The sequence below is a fragment of the Cibotium barometz genome, chromosome 26, assembly GCF_041138505.1.
Source record: "Cibotium barometz isolate CiBa-2024 chromosome 26, ASM4113850v1, whole genome shotgun sequence".
NCBI lineage: Eukaryota > Viridiplantae > Streptophyta > Polypodiopsida > Cyatheales > Cibotiaceae > Cibotium > Cibotium barometz.
Window position 1 is genome coordinate 8,975,790 of NC_141071.1, and position 24,872 is coordinate 9,000,661.

The 24,872-nt window shown below is 45.0% G+C and overlaps 1 protein-coding gene across 3 annotated transcripts in view; it reads right to left on the reverse strand.

Annotated features, from left to right (window-relative positions):
* LOC147623641 (uncharacterized) overlaps positions 1-24,529 on the reverse strand; it is a 33,635-nt gene extending 9,106 nt beyond the window's left edge. For 2 of the 3 annotated variants that reach the window (XM_086820221.1, XM_086820222.1), the window contains exons 1-4: positions 24,049-24,528; positions 18,131-18,242; positions 17,878-18,052; positions 17,598-17,806 (exon numbers count right to left, since the gene is read on the reverse strand). In XM_086820221.1, the coding sequence (XP_086676347.1) occupies positions 17,598-17,806; positions 17,878-18,052; positions 18,131-18,242; positions 24,049-24,404 (852 nt within the window). In that variant the 5' untranslated portion in view covers positions 24,405-24,528. Of the gene's footprint in view, positions 1-17,597; positions 17,807-17,877; positions 18,053-18,130; positions 18,243-24,048 lie in introns of all 3 variants that reach the window. The other variant, XM_086820220.1, reaches the window with a different exon arrangement.
* Between the last annotated feature and the right edge of the window lie 343 nt (positions 24,530-24,872).

Genomic DNA, 24,872 nt, shown 5'->3' on the forward strand with positions numbered 1-24,872 from the left:
CAAAGAGGGGGATGACGGAGAGCTAAAATTCAGAAATCCACCTCGTTTGAAGCATGGAGATCCCGCATCCCAGAGGCTGAAATCTTTTATGCAAAAGGAAGAGGTGACTGTCACCTCTCGTCATGCATCCTCTCCCCAAGGCACTAAGCCTGACAGATTTATGTATGCCAGTGCTCATGGAGGGCACGAAAGTCACATGCATGCAAGATATGTATCTCATGGTGACAGGTCTACTTCCAGAAAAATTTTGCCTTCTGAGTTGTCTCATGGAGAGACCATGCCATATGTAGGTAAGTCACATGCATCTGAGCTTCGAGTTCGTGGAGCACATGCCACCGTGCCCCATGAAGCTTCTATGACGGCCCATGGAGCCCATGCAGACAGGGCTACCCTGTTGGATAAGGGGAAAAGAAAAAGAGAGGACCATGAGCCTCATGCCAGGAAGCTCAAGGAGTTCAAAGCAGGTGATAAATCTGTCAAATTTGATGTCTTTCATGGTGAACATGATGCTTCTAAGGTGTTAGCGTTTGTCGCACAGTTCGACATTGCTTTTAGCGATGAGGACTTTACAGAAAAATCAAAGGTGCGCCATGCTAGCATGTTTTTGAAAGGGACTGCTGCCCATTGGTGGATCACCGAAAAGATCACCAAGGATCCCATCTCTACTTGGAAGGAATTCAAAGATAGATTTTATGCTCAGTTCTTGCCACCCAATGCGGAGCAAACTCTCACTCAAAAGTGGGACAGGCTGGAACAAAAAGATAATGAGAGTGTGCAACAGTATGTTAACAAATTCTGGAAAGTGTTGCTGGAAGTGACTCCCTTCATGCTAATCACAGAGGATGAAAGAAAAAGGAAGTTTCGTTCTGGATTGCAACCTGCTTATAGATCGGGTATTGAATTGCACCCAAAACATACGTTGCAACAACTCACAGCTTCTGCTCTTGCTACAGAGCAATTGGTGCTCAAGATCAAGCAGGATCAAGGAGGTTTTAAGGGGAAGGACAAGGCTGTCCCGAATCAGCAAAAGGGCGGACAGCCATCTAAAAAGAACTTCCGGGAGTCCTACAAGGGTGGTAAAGCTGAAAATTACACATCTAAAGAACAGGGCCCAAGAAAGAACAAATTTGGATTAACCCCGGAGCAAAGAGAGCAATATGCTAAGGATGGAAAATGCTTTTCTTGTGGTAGCAAAGACCACATGTTCCGACAATGCCCAGATCGCAAACCAAAGCACGAGGACAAGCACACCAAAGCAAATGTTCATGCAGTTCCTGATGTGCAAGGTAATACAGGTCATGATGCAAAAGAGCGTATGGTTTGCAAGGCTTGGGGGCAAATCAAGGATCAGCCCGCACTATTCATGTTTGATGACTGTGCAACTGACAATTTCATCTCTATGCAAATGGCAGCTGCATTGGGTATTGAGGTTGAAAATATGGGACCTCAGATTGAAGCTGAAGCTGCATTTATTGGTAAAAAGGTGCAGGTTACCCCTTTGATTGGGAAGTTGCGTATCCATATACAGGGTTATCTTGATAATGAGCATTTCCTAGTTGCTCCATTGAATGGATGTGATGTATTGTTGGACAAGCCGTGGCACCATAGGCTTGAGCCCCGCAAAGACTACAAGTCTAATATGATTTCTTTTATGCATAAAGGCCGCATGCACTTTATTGATGCTGGCAAAGAAGGGGATTCTATCCCAGTTGTATCACACATCCAAATTAATAAAGCAATGAAAAAGAGTCTTTTTGCGTACTTGGTTTTTGTGCGTGATAGTCTTGTGCCAAATCATCAAACTGTGGATGCTATGTCTAATGATAGGCTGAATTTTCTTAATGCATTCAAAGACTGTTTTGCTGACTCGTTGCCAGGTGAATTACCTCCCCAAAGGCCCGAAGATCACCGTATAGATCTTGTGCCAGGTAGTTCTCCTCCTAACAAACCCGCATACCGAGTGAGTGCTGCACAACAAGAAGAAATTATGAAGCAGGTAAACGAGCTTTTAGAGAAAGGTTTGGTTCAGCCCAGTTCCTCACCTTACTGCTCTCCTGTGCTTCTTGTTCAAAAGAAGGACGGATCATTCCGTATGTGTGTGGACTACAGAGCTTTGAACAAGCTTACCATCAAGAACAGATTCCCAATTCCACGTATTGATGATATCTTGGATAAGCTTGATGGCTCAGCTTGCTTTAGCAGACTTGATTTGAAGAGTGGTTATCACCAGATACGCGTGGTGCCACAAGATGTCCATAAGACTGCATTCAGGACAGCCTTCGGATTATATGAATTCTTGGTAATGCCTTTTGGTCTCACCAATGCTCCTGCTACTTTTAATCGTATGATGGATAGGATATTCCGATCCCATCGCAAGTTTACAGGAGTCTTCTTTGATGATATCTTGGTTTTCTCCAAGAATGAGCAGGAACACAGAACTCATTTGGTCACAGTGTTCGAAGAGTTGCGGAAGCATAAACTTTTCGTCAATGCCAAGAAAAGTGAGTTTTTCCTTTCAGAGATTCATTATCTGGGACATATTGTATCCAAAGATGGAGTTACAATGGATCCTGCAAAGATAGAGACTATTCGGAATTGGCCCGAATTGCAAAACGTACATCAAGTACGTAGTTTTCTGGGATTATGTTCATATTACAGGCGTTTCATAAGGCATTTTGCTATGATTGCCACTCCTCTACATGATCTCACGAAGAAGAAAACTGCTTTCAAATGGACTTCAAAGGAACAGGATGCTTTCTCGCAGCTCAAGCATGCGATCATATGTGGTCCAGTATTGATTGTTCCTGACTTGCACAAGTCATTCGTGGTTGAATGTGATGCTTGTGGTGATTGCATAGGAGCTGTCCTAAATCAAGAAGGGCATGCAGTTGCATACGAGAGCCGTCGTTTGCATGATGCTGAGCTTCATATGGATATCTATGAGAAAGAGCTCTTGGCTGTAATTCACGCCTTAAAGATTTGGAAACACTATCTTCTTGGGGCTGAATTTGTAGTCAAGACAGATCATCAAAGCTTGAGATACTTTCTATCTCAAACTAAGCTTTCAGAGAAGCAGATGAGAATGGCAAATTTTCTTTCCATGTTTCATTTTCAGATTGTGCATACTCCAGGAAAGAAAAATGTGGTGGCCGATGCACTATCTAGGAGGCCTTATGTTGCTGCAGTCTCAGTGGCCTCTCATGGAGATCTATCTGCTATGAGAGATTTGTATCATTTGGATGCTGATTTTTGCCATATTTGGACTGATTTGATGGCTGGTCATTCACATGCCTCTTATGTTATCAACGAGGGTTATCTAATGAAGGATAATTGCCTATGTGTGGTGAAGGATTTGCGTCCAAAGGTTATGGACGAATGTCATGCTCCACCATATGCTGGTCATCGAGGTATTATGTCTACTACTCGTATGATTCAGAGGTATTTCTTTTGGCCAAGCATGCGTAAAGACATTGAGGCTTATGTGCGTGCATGTATCACTTGCCAAAAGGTGAAATTTGATAGGCAAAAGCCTCCAGGTTTGCTTCAGCCATTGCCTATTCCCTCGCAACCTTGGGAAAGTATCACGATGGATTTTATTATGGATTTGCCTAGATCCCAGCATGGGAATGATGCTATTTGGACTATTGTGGACAGGTTTAGCAAGCAAGCTCATTTCTTGCCCGTCAAGAAAACCATTAAAGCTGATCATATGGTAAAGCTTTTTCTTGCTAACATTTTCAAGCATCATGGTATGCCTAAATCCATTGTTGGGGATAGAGATCCCAGGACTACAAGCCTATTTTGGAGGGCTTTGTTTGATAATATGGGTACTAAGCTTGAGTTTTCATCAGCTTATCATCCCCAAACGGATGGCCAAAGTGAAGCTGCAAATTCAGCCGTGTTGGATTTGTTCAAGTGTTATGTGGCAGATCAAAAGAGTGCATGGGAGAAGTATCTTCCACTTGTTGAGTTTGCCTACAACAATACAATCCATGCTTCCACAGGAAAGGCTCCGTTTGAGATTATTTATGGCAAAGTGGTCTTGCCACCCATCCTTCGTACCAAGGATGAGATTTTTGCAGCTGATGAATATGTTCGTGATTTGGATGTTGCCTTTGGTCAGGTGCGGACAGCCATTGCAAGATCTCAGGATAAGCATAAAAAGGCTGCTGACAAGCATAGAAGGGACATGGAAGTCAAAGAAGGTGATTGGGTATTGCTGAAATTTGAGAAGGCTAGGCTTCGGAAGAGGCCAGGACGAGAAGGATCATATCCTAAGCTTTCTCCTCGCTATTATGGACCCTTCAAGGTGATTCACAAGATCAATGAAGTGTCCTACAGGCTTGCTTTACCTAGTCATTGGAAGATTCACAATGCTTTTCATGTGAGTCTATTTCGGAAATATGTGGGGCCAGATCCTGATGAGCCTGTCACAGAAGATCCGCCAGAGATTGAAGAGCTTGAGGAGATCCTCCAGCCAGAACAGATTGTTTTTCACAAGGAGAGAAAGCTACCTGCAGGAAAGCTTTCCAGGAGATACCTTGTGAAGTTTAAGAATTATTTGCCTATTGATGCCAAATGGGTAAATGAAGATTACTTTGCAGATTATCCACAATTGTTGCAGGCATATCTTGAGGCTTTTAAGTTGAGGTCAACTCTTTAGAAGCCCGGGGGGATGTCACCAATTGGCCGACCATTTGGTCCATTCCTAGTTTTTGTGTCTCGTTCACTTGAGGCCAGGCCAGTGTCTCGTGTGAAGAGGCCAGGCCAGTGTCTCGTGTGAAGAGGCCAGTATTTTGCTGACATGGACGGGAGCCAGTCTGGTGCCACCCGTGTGTTAGCAGGATGGTGTCGTATGGACGGGAGCCAGACCAGTGCCACCCGTGTATGACCTGGACTGTGTTCGATCCATGGGACTGTCACGCCATGGAAGAGCCAGTATTCGTGCCGTGTTTTACCTATGGGACTGTCACACCATAGGGAAACTCGTGCCTGGAACTGTGTCTTACCTATGGGACTGTCACTCCATAGGAAGACCAGGTTTTATGTTTTTATGTCGTGCCAGTTTTGTGCCGACAGATATTTTGTACATGTTCCATGAACGGGAGATATGTCCATGTTATTATTTGCACATGCACACATGATTTGTATGCTTGAAACTGTTTTCGCATGACATGTATTTGTGTGTTTGCCTGCTTGACGTGTTACTTACTGAGCGGGGACGCCTGCCAGTGAGTCGTGAAGTCTGCCCTGTATTCTGACAAGTTTCAGTGCATGTGAACAGGTGGTAAGTATATGGTACTTGTTGTTTTAATATTTAAATTCTAACCCTTTTGTTTTATAAGGTTAGGGGTTCACACTTATTTAAAAGTGGGCACCCACTTAGGGGCCAAGGTGGGGAGCCTCACTTTTAAGTGAGTGTGGGGGTGGGCATGGTCACCAACCCCCACTAATCCCCCACATGCATGCGTGGGTATTATCAATAGTTAACTCCACCTTAATTTATTAAAAGAGACTCCCTTCTTCAAGCGTGGAGCCATCGTTTTCTTCTGGCGTTGATTTTTCATCAACCGGCGATCGTTATCGGTTCCCTCAGGCTGCGCTTGTACTCGGGCAAACCACTCTCTACACGGCTGTACCCTCTGCTGCCGCTGCTGCACCTGCCCCTCTACAGGCGACTGAGCTTGCTGCTGCAGGCGGCTGCCATCTTTTCTACAGGCTGGCTGCAACCACCCCTGCAGGCGGCTGCCTTCTCTTTCCACCTATACAGGCGACTCCTCCAACAGGCTGTACCCTCTGCCGCCGGCTGCGCTTGCCCCTCTACAGGCTGGCTGCAACTACCCCCCACAGGCGGCAGCATACTTGAAGACTGGCGCTGCTTTTCTCCTCTGCACTCAGACGTGGGTTCCACCTCCACAAGGACTGTTGTGGCTGCTCTCACATGCGGCTACTGAAAGGCTGCCATTTTCTCTACCCTCAGGACATCGTCCACCACCAGTAAGTTGTGCTCATTCTCTCACAGCAGGCGGCTGTGGCCTTTCGTGGTGGTGCTTGTCTTGATAGTTCTACACGAGGCAACTCTTTCTTCAACAAGGGAGGTTTCATCCTCAGCAAACCACAAGTATTGGTTTTCTATCAACCAACTACAAGTAAGTGATTTTCAGATTTGAGTAAAGCATTTTATGTTTAAATCTGAGAAGGGATTCATCCTTCTACGCCAACACCCGTTCGGTGCCGGGTTGTCCAAGCTGTATTGGCAAACCTCGGTCCAAAGGTGCTGAGATCGGGAGAGCCAGGCGTTAGTACGAGAGCGCCTGTTTGTGCGTGGTCTCGGAACACCAGTGAGGCGCTCTCCGCGGAGTCCAGTGAAAGCACAGGACCGTAGCGATTGGACCACACTAGTGGTCGTTCTGCTTCGAGTTTTCTTCATCGAAATCCGAGCCTATTTGTTTGGTACTGTTTTCATATGTACATGGACATTATCTGGTTCTCAGAACCCATGGAGCATTGTATTCATTAAATACTCCCAATAAATATATCATATATTGAGGGGGGGGTCGGCCCGTTCCGGCCCCAGTGCTGGTGTCCATCTTTCCATTTCTGTTCATTTAAATTCAAGTTGTTTTAAAGTTGTCCATTTCAAATTTGTGGTTTTAAAGTTGTGCTATTAAGCGTGTGGATGTCCAACGGAGTCTTTCCCACTTGACGGGATCGGTTTCACTCCACCAAGCACATCGCAAAGAATTGTCCGAAGACCTTGGAGGAACAGTCCGAGAAGGAGGCTTCTTCAAAACCGGAGGATGAGTGTGAAGGAGATGCATGTGTGCACGCCTTAGCTTTTTTCATTTCTCAGGTTCAGCACACACCCAAGGTGCTTCATTGCATCAGGCCACAAGTACGAACAGAGGAAGTTTTCAGCCAGGTCTCTGAGGGAGTCTCTGTAACGGGAGGCGGACGCGTGTATTGGAATCGTATAAATGTGAACAAGATTCTGAGCACTTAATACTTGAGCATTACAACCACAAAGCTGAAAATGACAGTACACCACATAAAGGGGCCGATGATAGGCTGACCCCCCCCCTTTAGGTTATATTACCAAAAGAGTCTGCAAGTACAAGTTTACGGGTGCCTGGGGATTCACCACCAGCCTGCACCTGATTCTTCCAAATACAGCATGAATGAATACATTTCAAACAAGAGAATCTGTAGGTACATCCGCCCTACACACAGGTACATCCGCCCTGCACAAGCCTCTTCACAGGTACATCCGCCCTGCACAAGAGTATCACAATCCTCACAGGTACTCCGCCCTGCACAGGATGTAAATGGAACTTTAGGCCCTGTTTCCACGCGAGAAACTGATCCAGAAACCTGTGTTCTCCGCGAGCAAGTGTTCCCAATGCTTGCGCTAAACACCTGTTACACCAGGAATCCTTGAGACACATCCATGCTCACATATTCCATTGCTGTCCAGCCTATTTTATGCAATAACCAGTCCAAAACAGCAACTTTCCATCGCGAGAAATCCACCTGTTAAGGGTCCTACAGCCCTGTGGAGGTCCCTAGAGCTGTCCTGTATTGTCCAAGTTGACTTTGGACACCTGTAACCAGCCCAAAACTCGCAATAACCAGAAAATACAGGTCTGAAATTTACCAACCAGCCCTTTAGAAGAGTGTGGGGATCATTATCCAAGCTTGTGTGAGTCCGGGAAGCAAGCAACCAGCCCTGTAGCAACTCCCAAAGCTTCAATCAGCTCTCCAATGTGTTGAATATGAATAAAACAGCCCAAATGGCCTCTTGAAGGAGGCGCCTTTCTCCAGTGCCACCTAAGGGGCTTGGTGGGTGCACAAACAGGCTGACAAGTGTCCCCATAAGGTGTCCAGGTAGGTGTCCAGCCCATAGTGCTCCATTTGTCCTGTTTGTATAAGTTTAGGTCCAACCAAATGGGAAATGGCCATAAGCTGTCCGGGCTTCATTAATTTTGGTCCAACCAAATGCGAACGCATTATAAGTTGTCCGGCCACTTATTAATGAGTGTGGACCTGCAAACCAATAAACCTTAGTAGTAAATGAAATAAGCTGTAAATTGAGTGTGGACGCACTTACCACCTGCAAAACCCTTAAGCCCACAGTTTTAGGCCGAAGCAGGAGTGCACACACGTGTCCACAAGGTGCCCGGGCGTCCCCGGTCCCTCGGACTTCACAAGCCAAAATAACAAGCATTGTCCAGGCAGCAAGACAATGTCACACAAAGTAAAATAAAGTTATGACATGCATCATTTATGCATTGTGCACATGTAAACTTGGAGAACCACCTATCATCATTCTTGTACTTGAAAATATTCCGCCTGCCATCATAACACACCATGTGTGCATGGCCGGAATCCACACGGGCACCGCCCGAAAGTCCACAAATGTCCTGCCATGTCCTTGGACTCATATGCATCCACTCATATGATCCATACACATGCCCAGGTATAATACATACATGCATCCGCATGTTTCTAGGCCTGACACGCATCCGCATGTCCCTAGAATATAGGGATTTGTGACATCCCCCCACACACATACGATTTTGCATCATGAGATATCCATCTCTTATGACATAAGATGGGACAGCAATACCCTCTTGCAAATCAGCCCATACATGTGCAAAATCCTCATCCAGATGATAAGTATTACGCATATCCGATAAGTCCTCATGGTATGCAACTGTAATAGCATGAACCTGTGGTCGTCTAGATAAGGCATCCGCCACCACATTCTTTTTCCCTGGAGTGTGTAAAATCTGAAAATGAAACATTGAGAGGAAATTTGCCCATCTCATATGCTTCTCTGAGAGCTTACTTTGAGTCAAAAAGTATCTCAAACTTTGATGATCAGTTTTGACCATAAAATCAGCCCCTAAAAGATAGTGTTTCCAAATAGTAAGGGCATGAATTACAGCCAACAACTCCTTTTCATAAACCTGTAAGTGAAGCTCTGCATGTTGCAAGCGTCTGCTCTCATAGGCAATGGCATGTCCTTCTTGGTTCAAAACAGCCCCTATGCAGTCCCCACTTGCATCACATTCCACCACAAAAGGTTTGTGCAAATCCGGAATAATGAGTACCGGTCCCGAGATGATTGCACTCTTCAGCTTTTGAAAGGCATCTCTCTCTTCTTGTGTCCATTTAAAGATTGCTTTCTTCTTCGTTAAGTCATGTAACGGAGCGGCAATGAAAGCAAAATGCTTGACGAACCTCCTGTAGTAAGCACACAAACCAAGGAAGCTCCTCACTTCATGGACTGATTTCAGCTCTGGCCATTCTTGTATGGCTTGTATCTTTGCGGGATCCATGCGCACACCATCCTTTGATACAATGTGACCAAGATAGTGAATCTCTGGGAGGAAGAATTCACTCTTTTTTGCATTTATGTAGAGCTGATTTTCCTTAAGCTCTTTAAACACAATAGCCAGGTGCTCACGATGTTGGGCTTCATTCTTTGAGAATACAATAATATCATCAAAGAATATACCTGTGAACTTTCTATGTTTTCTGAACACCCTGTCCATCATCCTGTTGAAGGTAGCGGGTGCATTTGTAAGGCCAAAAGGCACCACCAAAAACTCATAAAGACCAAAGGCTGTCCTGAATGCAGTCTTGTGTACATCTTGAGGTGCCACTCTCACTTGATGATACCCACTCTTGAGGTCTATTCGGCTGAAACATGCCGAACCTTCAAGCTTGTCCAAGATGTCATCAATGCGCGGAATCGGAAACCGATTCTTGATGGTTATCTTATTGAGGGCACGGTAATCAACACACATCCTGTAAGTACCATCCTTCTTTTGAACAAGAAGTACCGGCGAGCAATATGGCGAGGAACTAGGCCGAATCAAACCCTTTTCCAAAAGTTCATTCACCTGTGCCATAATCTCTTCTTGTTGACTAGCACTCACCCTGTATGGTGGCCTATTAGGTGGAGAGCTACCGGGAATTAGATCTATGCAATGATCTTCCGGCCTCTCAGGTGGCAACCTTGCTGGCAAAGCATTTGCAAAACAATCTTTGAACTCATTCAAAAAGTTAAGCTTGTCTTGATCTAATGCAGTAACATCAACAGTAGAATGTTCAATGGTATCACGTACAAAAACCAAGTAAGAACAAGCTGATTTCTTTATTGCCTTATTAATTTGTACATGGCTTACAAGAGGTATGGTACTTCCAGTAGTACCAGCATCTATAGAGTGCTCACGGCCTCTATGTACAAAGCTGATTTTCTTCTCTTTGTAAGCCTTAATAGGCTCTAAACGGTGATGCCAAGGCATCCCCAACAAAACATCACAACCTGTAAGAGGAGCCACTAGAAAGCTCTCATAGTCGAGGTAGTCCTGTATATGTACACGGAGCTTACCAATGACCGGGGTTACATCAACCTGTTTGCCCTCAAAGGCGGCATCTGCATTCATTTGCATTCCCATGTCTTCCACATTGAGACCTATGGCGGCAGCCATTTGTACGGATATAAAGTTATCTGTGGAAGCATCATCAAAAAGAAACAAAGCGGGCTGATCCTTCAATTTGCCCCAAGCCTTGCATATGACTCTACTCTTGGGCTCATGCCCTGTATTACCCTGCACATCGGGTACAACATTCACAAGAGGCTTTTGCACATTAGGCTCAGCATTCTTAGGATTCTGTGGGCATTTAGGATATATATGATCTTTACTGCCACACTTAAAGCATTTTCCAGCCTTCCTGTACTCTTCCAATTGCTGTTTTGAGAGCCCAAAATTGTGGCGTTTACCCCCCGGCTTCTTTTCGGAGTCATCCTTTGCATCTCGGCCATCTTTGGGAGCATTCTTAGGTGGCTGTTCACCCTTTTTCTGGTCATAACCAGCCCTGAATTTGCTCTTGTTTTGACCTGCAAATGGCTTATTTGTGGGTGCTTTTATGTGCAAGTTCTCTGCAATCATGGCTGAGTGTATAAGCTCTTGTATGGTCTTATTTGGGTACACTCCCAAGCTTTGTTGGATGATGTGATGGAGCCCCGATTCAAACTTTCTCTTCTTCTCGTCCTCTCCAATCTTCATGAAGGGAGTAACCTTGAGAAGGACTTTCCAAAACTTTGCTATGTATGAAGCAACGGACTCTCCCTCATCTTGGGACAGCCAATCCCACTCCTTGCGTACATCCTTTGCAAAGTTTGGTGGTAAGAATTGATCATAAAACTGAATTTTGAAAGAAGACCAAGTTGGGGCAGCACTTCCATCAAGTATTTTTGCAAGCCACCAATCACTTGCCGTATCCTTGAGATGCATTCCCACATGCCTGAGCATAGACTTTTCCGAAAAGTCTTCATTGCAAAAAGCTATCTCAAACTGTCTAATGAAAGCAAGTGCTTTGGTAGAGTCCATCCGTCCCTGAAAGTTTTCAAACTTTACATCCTTGTCACCGGACTTGAACTCTCGAGGCTTCTTCCTTCTATATGCATCCCTATGTACATCCTGTTCATCTGCATGATGATGATGCCGCGATGAAGATTCACGATCCCTCTTCATTCTCTCTTGAGTCACACTCTCCAAATGAGTGGAAAGCTCAACACGAGAACGGACATGTCTTCTTGGAGCATAGCGGGAATGAGTAGAGGATCCCTCATCCTTACTCTTCTCTTGACCTGCATCAAGCCTAGCACCAGGGACTCTTGTCCTTTCAGCATTTGGCACTTGCTGTGCTCTTTCTGCTTGTTGTGCATCATGTGCATCACCATGGGCAGCCATGAGGGGTGGCTTCTTGAAAGCCAAACTACCATCTACTTCAGTGTATACATCACCCTTAACCATTAGGTATGCAAGTGCAAGCTCTCGGGGTTTCTCAACATCCATTTCCTTTGCAATTGCTTCAAAAGTGACTTCATGGACCGAAGCCTTTGCCTTCGCAGCCAACACCCTTTGTACATCCGGGTCATTTTTCAATGACCTAAGCTCTTCGGTTTCAGCCCTATAGCGTCGCACTTGACGCCTCAAAGATTCCAAATCAGAATGCATAGTGTCATGAGTACCTGCATCTCCATAGACATCATTGCCTGCAGCATCTCTTGCATCCTTTGTACCATGAAATTCACGGTCCTGTGTGTTCTCCACACTGTCAGAAATGTGGCTGTCCATGATACTCAAATCAGGTCACCACTTATGATTCCAAGCCTCAGACCGTTTTCCAATGAGGGGAAAAACTGAGCTCTGATACCAATGTAACGGGAGGCGGACGCGTGTATTGGAATCGTATAAATGTGAACAAGATTCTGAGCACTTAATACTTGAGCATTACAACCACAAAGCTGAAAATGACAGTACACCACATAAAGGGGCCGATGATAGGCTGACCCCCCCCCTTTAGGTTATATTACCAAAAGAGTCTGCAAGTACAAGTTTACGGGTGCCTGGGGATTCACCACCAGCCTGCACCTGATTCTTCCAAATACATCATGAATGAATACATTTCAAACAAGAGAATCTGTAGGTACATCCGCCCTACACACAGGTACATCCGCCCTGCACAAGCCTCTTCACAGGTACATCCGCCCTGCACAAGAGTATCACAATCCTCACAGGTACTCCGCCCTGCACAGGATGTAAATGGAACTTTAGGCCCTGTTTCCACGCGAGAAACTGATCCAGAAACCTGTGTTCTCCGCGAGCAAGTGTTCCCAATGCTTGCGCTAAACACCTGTTACACCAGGAATCCTTGAGACACATCCATGCTCACATATTCCATTGCTGTCCAGCCTATTTTATGCAATAACCAGTCCAAAACAGCAACTTTCCATCGCGAGAAATCCACCTGTTAAGGGTCCTACAGCCCTGTGGAGGTCCCTAGAGCTGTCCTGTATTGTCCAAGTTGACTTTGGACACCTGTAACCAGCCCAAAACTCGCAATAACCAGAAAATACAGGTCTGAAATTTACCAACCAGCCCTTTAGAAGAGTGTGGGGATCATTATCCAAGCTTGTGTGAGTCCGGGAAGCAAGCAACCAGCCCTGTAGCAACTCCCAAAGCTTCAATCAGCTCTCCAATGTGTTGAATATGAATAAAACAGCCCAAATGGCCTCTTGAAGGAGGCGCCTTTCTCCAGTGCCACCTAAGGGGCTTGGTGGGTGCACAAACAGGCTGACAAGTGTCCCCATAAGGTGTCCAGGTAGGTGTCCAGCCCATAGTGCTCCATTTGTCCTGTTTGTATAAGTTTAGGTCCAACCAAATGGGAAATGGCCATAAGCTGTCCGGGCTTCATTAATTTTGGTCCAACCAAATGCGAACGCATTATAAGTTGTCCGGCCACTTATTAATGAGTGTGGACCTGCAAACCAATAAACCTTAGTAGTAAATGAAATAAGCTGTAAATTGAGTGTGGACGCACTTACCACCTGCAAAACCCTTAAGCCCACAGTTTTAGGCCCAAGCAGGAGTGCACACACGTGTCCACAAGGTGCCCGGGCGTCCCCGGTCCCTCGGACTTCACAAGCCAAAATAACAAGCATTGTCCAGGCAGCAAGACAATGTCACACAAAGTAAAATAAAGTTATGACATGCATCATTTATGCATTGTGCACATGTAAACTTGGAGAACCACCTATCATCATTCTTGTACTTGAAAATATTCCGCCTGCCATCATAACACACCATGTGTGCATGGCCGGAATCCACACGGGCACCGCCCGAAAGTCCACAAATGTCCTGCCATGTCCTTGGACTCATATGCATCCACTCATATGATCCATACACATGCCCAGGTATAATACATACATGCATCCGCATGTTTCTAGGCCTGACACGCATCCGCATGTCCCTAGAATATAGGGATTTGTGACAGTCTCTTCACAGTTTCTGTTTGCACCCAATGGAGAATCTTTGGCTTCAATGGCGGTCACTTCAGTTTCTAGGGTCATTCAGGAGGACTCTTCTCACTTGCCATTTGCATTGGGTGGAGTACCTTCAATGTTTGATGTCATGGAGGCACCTCAGGATATGTCATCAGATTTGTCTTTGTCATGGGAGGATAGGCCAGTTGGTGTATCTTCACAATGCACAGATTTCTTGGAGACTATACCGACAGCAACCGGGGTTTTGACTTCGGTGTATCAACGGATGTATTACTTGGAGTATGTTCCACAGGACATGAGTGGTTTAAACATACACGTTGCCGAGCAGTATTGATGGATAGAGATTTGGTGCAACATTTCTAAGGAGTATGGTTCTTGGTTCTGCTTTCTTTCTTCAGGGTGCATTGGAGATGCTGCAACTAGTTCTTGTGCTCCATCTGAGCCGATGCATTAGTGGCTGGAGTTTGGATAGCAGAGTTTTGCTTGGGCATTCTCTAGAGTGTTCTTCTCGTGGGCTACTAGAGGATATTCAAAGGTTTGCAGTGTTTTTTCATGGACGGTTGGACAAACAGAGAGTGCCTGATCAGGTGGAAGTTGGTCATCTGCAGGTTTCTTTGCATGTCTTCGTGCTGACATGGCGAGGACGGAATGCAGTGGACACAAAGTGGTCTTGTAGTGTTCGAGATCATGGGTATCTTGGATGAGCTTTGCTTGAATCTTTCCTTTTATGGAAGGGCATTTTATATGGACGCCATTCAGTTGAGCATAGCTGCAATGTAAGTAGGGGAGAATGTGACACACCTACTAGTATGCAAGGCACAATTGGACATAAGATAGCAACCGACAAGCGAGTCGGATAGCATAGGGACACGTGGCAATGATGACATGGCAACGATGACGGGCAATCGGGTAAAGCTGGCCAACAACTACTATTGGTGGATTAGGAGCATTGGTGCATATATATACGTGGGTAGCCAAATCGTCATATTCAGCCGCTTTCCTTGGTGTTGTACTTCACAGAGCGTTTCTCTATAGGTGAAGTGCTAGCCGGGAGTGAACAGCAGTAGGTCACAGGGCTGTGACTTGACGTCTTCATTCTCAGCCACATCTTGTACTTGAATTTCAGTTGTATTACTTCTTGTACAAAATACAAAGCATTAGTTTACGACATCCCCTCCTGCTTGACTTGAAGCAGGGGGAGAAGGTAAGAAAAATAATGAAGAAATTCCCTAGTATTGTTTTTGAGTTACACGTCCAGTATTGATGGGCGTCGGGATATCCTTGGGGACAGGTGCATAATTGGGAGTCTAGAGGGCTTAGCCAATGCTTGAGGTGGCCAATGTGAATTAGAAAGGCCTAATGGCATTAATTGAAAAATCAAGGTGAAAACCCAAAGGGGTTTATATATATATACTAGATGAATCCAGGAACATGCCCAAATTCACCTTTTAGGAACGTGCATGTTATATACTCATGGTAGTCAACCCACAAGACTATACAACTTTCAACTCCATTATACATAGTATGGACTAGATACTACGACATCCCCACTAACGTCATCAGTGCCCAATAGTGGGTGTAGAACCCTGTATCAAGATATGCTCTCACACACGCACTCCACACACACACACACACACACACACATAAGAGCATATATTCACACACAGCTCTTCGTACTGAGTTTCTGTCAAACCTCCGGAGATGTAGGGCAGACTCAGCCATAATGAAGCCTAGCACTAAGGGAAGTAGCAAATAGAAAGAATTAGTACAACAAATAGAAAGAATTAGACTCAGTCAAAGGGGTTTATACCTTAGAAAAGTAAATGGCCACATGGCAAGCATTTGGCAAGAGGGTGTCTGGCTTATCACATGGAAACAACACATTTTAAGGAAATTCCATATGCAGCCTCAAGGAAAGTGTTGTGCATGAGAGAGACACCACACTATGGCTGGGAGATGATGAAGGAAGCTAGCACTCTGATGTAATAAGGGTTTTTTCCTGTTTATGCTGAATCTCTGTTAACTTGGTAATTGCAATATTTAGGGTTTAGGGGTTGAATACCTGACAGATATTAGCTAATACTCGTCCTACAACAAGGCTCAACGACATGGTCTTCTCAGCAAGGGTGGCCAAGTCAAACTCTATCCAGATGTATCCGTTGGTGAGGAACCGAATGTCGACAATGAATCCCTCCTCACTGATTTGGGCAGCTTGCAGGAGGTCTCAAATTTGGCCCGTCTGGTCTGCTGCCGTTGAACTTGCAGACCAGGATCATGGCTTCAAGTGAAGCCATAGAAGGAGCTGGAGGTCCACTTCCAAAAATAGACACTTGAGGGAGGTCTCAGAGGGGGTGGATGGAGTGGCTGCTATAAAGACCTCCATATGGGAAAAGCTAAAGACTGCTGACAAACTGCCTAGAAGAGCACAGACTAACAAGAAGCAGCTGAGACGTGATGAAACATCAGGGCAGGCAAACAGGCCAACAGGTAGAAAGTGAGGGAGCAGGCCATGTGGGCAACGTGAGGCAGTGGCCACAGAGCGGCGCTGGAGCCGGAACAGCGCTAAGAGGGGGCAAACAAGCCGAAGGGGAGCCAAGCAGAAAAAAGGAGGCAGAGGGGCTAGGGGTTAATGGGCGACCAAGGGAGAAGGCACAGAAGTAGAGCAAAGGCGGGGGATAGCAAGGAGGGGCAGTGTGATGTAGAATGGGGAAGCGGGACAGGGGGCAAGCTTGGGGGAGGCTAGCACACAGCTAGGGATCGCATGCAAGGGCTAGTGGGACGGGGACTGCTGCTAAGGCTAGCAGGAGCACACCAGCTACCAATGTTATCAAGCTTGCTTCTCATAGAAGAGAAACCATCTTCACAAATCCTCCTAAAGCCCCATATGATATTTCCTCTTTGAGGCTGTTAATCGCATGCGAGATGAAATGGCCCCTTGACAAGTGCTTGCCATGTGGCCAATTACTTCCTAAGGCTAAAATCCCTTTTTAGGCCTCTCATATTCCTTCCTTCCCTCTTCAAAGTGGCCACCTCAAACACTAGCCTAGCCCTATAGAATGCATCCAGTTGTAACATGTATCCCTTGTGACTGGTATGGACAACCATAAACTCTAAAACTAAACCAGAAATGATTGCTTGCTGTGTTTCTTCCTTCATTCACCTCCCAACAGTGATTTGCTCTAGCCTTCACATATACTCCTCAAGCCCCAGTGGTATTTCCTCTGAGAGAAATCTAATCACATGCTAGATTAGCTTGCCCAGTGCATGCAATGAGGCAATTGTTCCGAAGGCTCAAATCCCTTTCAGGCTTGTCACCTCAGCATTTAGGCCTTCCCTCTTCACATTGGGAACCTCAAATACTGGCCCAGCCCTCTAGATTCACTAGACACACATTCATCGTTGGTAGAACCTATATATATAGGACATGTAAGGTCCTATGACAAGTGATCCATCCTTTTACACAATGCTTTGGGATCCAACTAGTGGAGAAACTATGCTGAATTGATGACTCAGCCAAAAAACACATAAAAGCAACCAAAGACCTGTGGCCTACTCTTCTACATCTAAGCATACAAAAGACCTATGAGGTTTAAAGGGGTTGAACGAAGCTCTGATACTGCTGTAACAACTTACCCTATCAAGCACCTCTTTGAACAGAACACGTATGCTTGTAAAACATCAAAATTAATCGCATAAGTAGTGTCTCATATTATTGTTTTAGGGTTGGTTATCAAACCTGCAATTGATTTCCTTTTATGTAATCCCAAATGCGCTTGACCACTTCCGCTCTTGAAAGCTCACTTTCCCCTGTACCAAGAAAATTTATGAGAGCCTCCGAAAGAGGAAGAGGAGCAGTGAACCCAGTCACTCTTGTCTTCCCTCCTTCCTTCTCTGGAGTTTCTTTCTTATCCAGCTTTGGCTTCTTTGGCTTTGGCTCTTCTCCATCTGATTACAAAACATTGTGTCACTATGTCGCCTTATAACAGTTACCATTAAGAGAAATTACCATACATTACCTCCAGAACTGTCAAGTGGCCATATATGTTTGGATAGCAACTTATTCATTTTAAACATGTCAGTTGAATCGCATCCAAGCAAAGCTCGTAAAGCATCATCGCAGATGATCTTACGCCTGTTTTCTGGGTCTTGTAGATTCTTTTCTCGAATGTAAACCCAGAGCAACTTAACAACCTGCTTCAACAATGCACAAACCACCTCCCCATTAGCCATACCACAAGTAAATCTCATCCCGTAGTTTTCATTATTTACCTGAGTCCTTGGCAATTCTCTCTCTCCTATAAAAGCCTGAAGCTCTGGAGAAAGTCCACATGACTTATTCAACCCACCTCCACTCCCTCTTTTCTTTTTCTCCTTCTGTAAGCTGCAATCCCAACAAGAGGGGTTTTTTAAAGTTTTGGTTCATAATTTTTTGAAGAAACTCTGATAAAAGGCATCAACCAAACCCGGAGAGAGAAAGAAGGAAAGAAAGATCATCGTAGTGTCAACTAGAGACCCAATGGGTCTATGAGACCAAAAAGATGTTACATGTAATCCATGTGTAAACTGAATGTCAAACCAACAAGAAAAGAAAAATAGCACGGTCTTCGTATTACATGTAGATCCCTATGTATATAATGTAGTAAGTAGAAACAAAAAACTCATGTCCTCAATCAAGTAAAGGGCACCTCCTGTGGTGATGCCTCCTTGTGGCGTCGAAGAATATCTCAAACCTGGAGTTAAGGGCTGGCGGACCTAAATCTCTGAGGGTGAGGGTGAGGGTGAGGGTCTCTGGAGGGACGCGACCCAATCTCTGATAACTCCACGGGTGCAAGTAGTCAGAACCCTGCGGGATCGATCATGGGGACCGGTCTGCTCTGTGTCCCATGTGCTCCGTGCGGCTGACAGGGGGCTGGGTGGGTTTTGGTGGCTCTGTCCGCTCCAGGTTAAAGAAATCTGTGATAGTGGCCTGAGTGACCTCCTGCCCTCTCCTCTATGTGTGCCTCTCGGTGTGGGCACATCTCTAGTAAGAACATCCCGAAGCATCTTTGATCATTATAGTGCATCACTTGGGAAAGAGGGCCAGATCCATCTCTGAATAGGTACGCGCACATGCACAAACACACGCGCGCGCGCACACACACGTGTATGTGTGTGCGCGTGTGTGCACATGTGTGCGTGTATGTGCGCGCGCACGCACGCACGCGCACACACAACACACATATATGTGTGTATGTATGTGTGTGTGTGTGTGTGTGTGTGCACGCGTGTGTACATACATGTATGTATGTATGTATGTATACGTACATATATGTACGTATGCACATATACGTATATACACATGCATACATGCATATATAAGTGTGTGTATACATACATACATACGTATACATATATATATGGGTGTGTGTGCGCGCACATACATACATACATATACATATATATATATGGGTGTGTGCGCGCGGTGTGCGTGTATGTACACACCTACATACATGTATACAATATATTACATGTACATGTAATATACATACATATGTACATACATACTCACATGTAAATAGACATATATGTATAAATAAAGAAATATAGATAGATATCTACATACATCAATATACATATATCTATCCATAGCTATCTATGCATATGTATATACACATACATGTACATAGATATCTTTGTATATCTATGTGTACGTATTTCTATTGATAGATATCTATATGTATATACATAGATATCTATGTATATGTATGCATGTTAATATATGTCTATGTGTACACACACACATATATATATATTTCCATACACATACATACATACATACACACACACACACACACACACATATTTGTGTGTGCATACATGCATACATATGTGTGTGTGTGTGTGTGTGTGTGCATACATACATACATACATGTATATATATGTAATATACATACATATATATGTATGTATGTTCGTATAAATAGACATATATGTATAGATTAAAAAAATATAGATAGATATCTATATACATCAATATACATACATCTATATGCATATAAATAGCTATCTATGCCTATATATACATATACATGTACATAGATATCTTTATATATCTATATGTGCGTACCTCTATCGACAGATATCTAGATGTATATACATAGATATCTTTATATATCTATATGTGTGTATCTCTATTGACAGATATCTATATGTATATACATCGATATCTATGTATATGTATTATGTACATGTATATATCTATCTATACGTAATATACATTGACATACCATGTATAGAATGACAAGACTTAGGAATTTTAAGATACATGGAGCATACCTTAATTCTTGGGTATTGTGAAGTGTTTGATCTAGCCTTGGTCTTGTCACGTGCACACTCTCCCCAGTGTGACATGGACATGCTTCTACCCATTGGCCAGCTCAAAGGTTGATTACGAGGCCAGATTTATGTGTTTGTAAGGGCTATTGTGCCAAATGTTTGTAATATTGTCTAGGCGCCCAATGAGCAGCCCAGTGTGGACAAAGTTACTCGGTTATTGTGTGAACACACCTAGTTGGACATTATTATTAGGGTTGGTAGAGTTGGTAGCCAACTCACCAACAGTAGACACTATAAATAGGAGTCTAGGTTCTAGCCATATTCATTCATTGATCACCATTGAGTCATTGAGAACTCAAGAGCAGTGCTACCATTGAGTATCTCTATTCAGCATTGTATACATTTTATGTTAGTAATACATGGTAGATTCAGTCATCTCTCTCTATGGCATGGAAGATGCAGTTTGAACAGTGTTCCGCCCCACTGCCCCTACTCATGTGCGTCCTTGCCTCTGTTCGCCTCGCCGCTTCTTTTGTGTCCTGCTTGCAGCTCATCCTCTCAGGCTTCTCCCGCCCTTTGCCGTGCCTTGCCTCCTTTTCCTCCTGTGAGCTCCCCCCCTTTGCCGTGCCTTGCTCCTCGTGCCCCCACCTTGCCTCCTTCCCTCCAGCTCTTCTCCTCAGCAGGTTTTTTGTTTTTTTCACATTCGGGCTGTTTTCTTTCGGCAGGCGTCCGCTTCCTTTGGTCTCACCCCTTCAAGAAGACTCCATGGCAGCCGCTACAGCCTATCACATCCCCGACCGAGGTCGCCACCACCCCCTGCCTCTTCTCCGAAGCAGACCTCACAAGTCATGTGGATTTTGGGTTGGCTCATCGCCTGCCCTGACTTGGCTCCAGTTGTTGAGGCTTTTCAGTGAATCCCGAGGGGAACTTGGGTTTGTTATCTTGGATGCTAGGTTGGCATTGACATCTCCCCTGAGCAACAGCTCGCCCCTCTTCTTTTGAGCATTCGGAAGAAATTGTTATACTGGAGTTCGGCCAGGTTTTCCCTAGCTGATTGGAAGGACTTCCTCTTGGCTAGGATCTCCGCCCGCACTCCGATCCTGGGGGAGCCCTTGGCCTTAATGCAAGAGATGGATCTTCACAAAGATGGGGGCATGTCGCTTTAGCCTAGCATTTGAGGACAGATTTGCAGCCAGTCTCTTGCGTGCTTGGGATCATCTCAGGCCGGCTCTACAGCAATCAACTCGAGTAGCCTCCGAGGAGCGGCTACAGCACTGATATGGAATCATGGTAACATAACAATGTGTTTCGCCCTCTTGACACGGCATGAAACGTTTCTGGCACGAAAGCTTCGAAACAAAACGAAACCTGCCCATCGAAACGGCTTTTCACCCGTTAGGTCAAAAAAAATGGGCGAAAGGTTTTTTTTTTTGCAAATGCAATTTTTGCCATCATTTTCGCCCTTGTTTGTTGCCCATTTGCCACTTTGCACATACCACGCTTCTTCTTGGCTGCAGCCCGTTGCTCCACCTTTTCTCCTCGTCCACTCCTCTTGTTCGCTCCTTCACTTCTTCTCCTCCATGCCTTCTCTTCTTCCTCTTCCCTTTTCCTCTCTCTTGTCTTGCACGGTCCACCCCTCCTCTTCCCTCCTCTTTTATCCTCCTCTTTGTCTCCTTTTCTTGCCTTCCAACTTTCTCTCCTTTTCTTCTCACCTCCTTCCCTTTTCTCCTCTTCCCTTCCAACTTGTTTCTTTCCTCCTCTTTTTCTCTCCTTTTCTTGCCCAAATTTTGAAAATACCAAAAAACCTACTCCCAAAATCATGAATTTCATACCTACTAGTCCCAAAAAATGCATCTTCATCTTTTGGTTGGGAATGTTATAAATTTGGTATGTGTATATGAGAAGTGTCATTTCAAAACCTGTGTTTCGTCCAAAACAGACGAAACGAAACGAAACAATGAAACAAGAACGAAATGTTTCAAGTTACTATGTATGGAATCTTATGGTCCGTTTGCCTAGTGATCACATGCTCGGGGCTCACCTGCACGTATCGTGGGGAGCCTTGAGTACATGCCCCACTAGGTCACTTGGAGATTGGCTTGTATTCAAACAGCTACCCCCAGAGGCTCAGGAGAGAGAGGCCTTATTGGGATCCGGGACACATCCTTCTCCTCCGTACTAGCTTCACCAGGCACGATATACCCCTAGTAGTTCATGGTGCAGACGAGTACTCTGCTTTACTCAGCTTCTCTATTGGGCTTCATGGCATATAAGAGAGACCAGAGACCCCCTTAGAGGACCTCAGGGGATGCACCTTGCAGAGGGTGAGGGTGATTGGTTTTCACGCACATGAGTGGCACATCAACCCTCCACCGGCCAAGGTGGCCAGAGAGAGACTATGGCGGCTATGGATGCGGGAGGGCCAGCCTATTACGAGTCTCCAGTGGGACCTAGGAGAGTGGACATGGTAGGATCTAGAGCTTGGCCTTATTTGCCAAATGGATATCCCTAGTTACAAGCAATTCTCTCACTTTCAACAACTTAGGGTCACTAATAAAAATAGTCAGAAGACACTTTACGTCGAGGCTAATAATGATAATTCTACTAGGTCCTTTAGGTACACAACATCTTTTCTTTTTTATTTTTTCTGGGAAAAAGATCCTTCTATTAGTTACCAAGAAAAACAGCCAAACTGGCTAAGTACAAATCCCTCCCCAAAGGGGAAACAAGACTCAAGATGAACAAAGGGGAGGATGCACTTCTCCTTCTGGTTGGCCGCTCTAGGAGGAGAAGGCTATCTCATACAATGGGGGGAAGGGGAAATAACCACACAGGTGTGGTCTGTAATGGCAAGTGGACTCGCCACCACTATTTGTAAGAAAGGGACCGTTCCGCCAGATCCTAAGGAAGGCCTCCCAACGCTTCCTCATGCGGTCTGAGCCGCCTTGAAGCTACCCCCACTGACCTCAGAGGGTATGAATGATATCAAGCCAATATCGAGCCAAATGCTCCGGATAGGCTCTACTAGTGGGGTGAGAGTGCCTTCAATGGCTTTGCTGCATCGAGCTCTCCATATATGCCACACGGCTATACTACTGCAAATCTCCATCTTTGGCTAGAACCTGAAGTCCAACGACCAGTAGGCGGAGCTGGAAGTGGCACAGAGGAAATACAAAGGTTTTAGACCTGAAGGGTTAGTCCCCCACCTTTCTCCTCATACAGCATGATGATCGCGGCCTCAGTGGCCCAAGCAACAGTGCTCCACGTAAACAATACATGCGAGAGCCTGATCCACAGTGAAAATGCATAGGATCCTTTGCCAGACTTGCTGGGCCTTCGGGCAATCCCAAAGACTGTGACGCTGAGATTCTTGGGGATGGCCGCACCTCTGACATAATGCTGGTCTGCCCCCAATGGCCAGCCAAGTGCCAACTGCTAAGCTCCTATGTGCCAGTGGCCACATGAAAAAAGTGAAGAAGGAAATATTTCAGATGCCTAAAGCATCACTATTGAGCTCAATGAAAGGTTTGACTTATCAAAACTGTAATTAACTGTTGTTTTATTATTGAGTCCAAACCGCTTTAACTGGGATATCCATAAAGAATAGGGTATGGGTGATGTGCGGTCTACATAGGTCTACTCTCAGGCCTGGAGTGGGCCGTGAGTTTTTCAACTACCCTCTGAGTTTGCTGTACGGACTACTGGCCTAGATTGGGGGTTGTAATACCTTTGAACTTGGGAGATACAGAACAACAGAATTTGCAGCAGAAAGAACAGTATCCTCTCATAATTGCAAGAAAAACCAACCTCTACTTTTATGTGCATAATGTTAAATTGAATATTACGGTTGTGATTATGTAAGGAAAACCTACCTATCTTTCTTTGCCCTGTCAATTTTGGCCTGCAAACGCCTAGAATCTGGCTCTGGGTGCTCACCATCTTCTTCTTCGTCTTCTTTCTCTTCTGCGCCATCATCTCCTGCGTCTTCTTCATCTTGTGCTTCTAGTTCTTCTTCTTGCTTGTATTGCTGCTGCTGTTGTTGTTCCTGCTGCTGTGCTTGCAGGTAAAGGTCCACCTGCTCCCTGATGAAGGCCTTCTTGTCTGTCAGATCGATCCCCAGGTCCTCCTCCAACTGTCTCCTTATGGCAGAAGTGGTGGTCGTTGTCAGATCAGCCTTCTCCAAAACCTCCACTATCCTCGTCACAATCTCCTCATCAGACACCACCATCTTCTTCTTCTTCTTCCTTCTCTCAGCGCAGAGAAATTTAGGGTTTCGACAGAGGAAATGGTCTTGCGAAGGAATGCTTAGCTTAGGCGTGAGGTGATGAGGCCAAGGAAAATAATAATAATTAACGTTTTTTCACCTTTTATTTTGCAAAATGCTCTCGCTTTTTGAATTCACACACTACCTCCTTTATCTACAACATTTCCACGTGTCTTCTACTTTATACGTGGAAAGGCCCCAAGGGACGATGAACAATAACTTTAGGAAAAAGGGGGTCAACTATAGGTTGGTTTCCCCACCACATATTTTGATTTCTCCATTGGGAAGGCCCCCACTTGAAAGAAGATCTTCCCAACACAAAGCTTCCAGCCCAATGTTAAGAGAAACCCACCTACAAACTATACACATTGGACTTGTAACCATTTTGTTTTTCCTCGTGAATTTGCCTTTCTCCATTTTGAAAATTTGCAA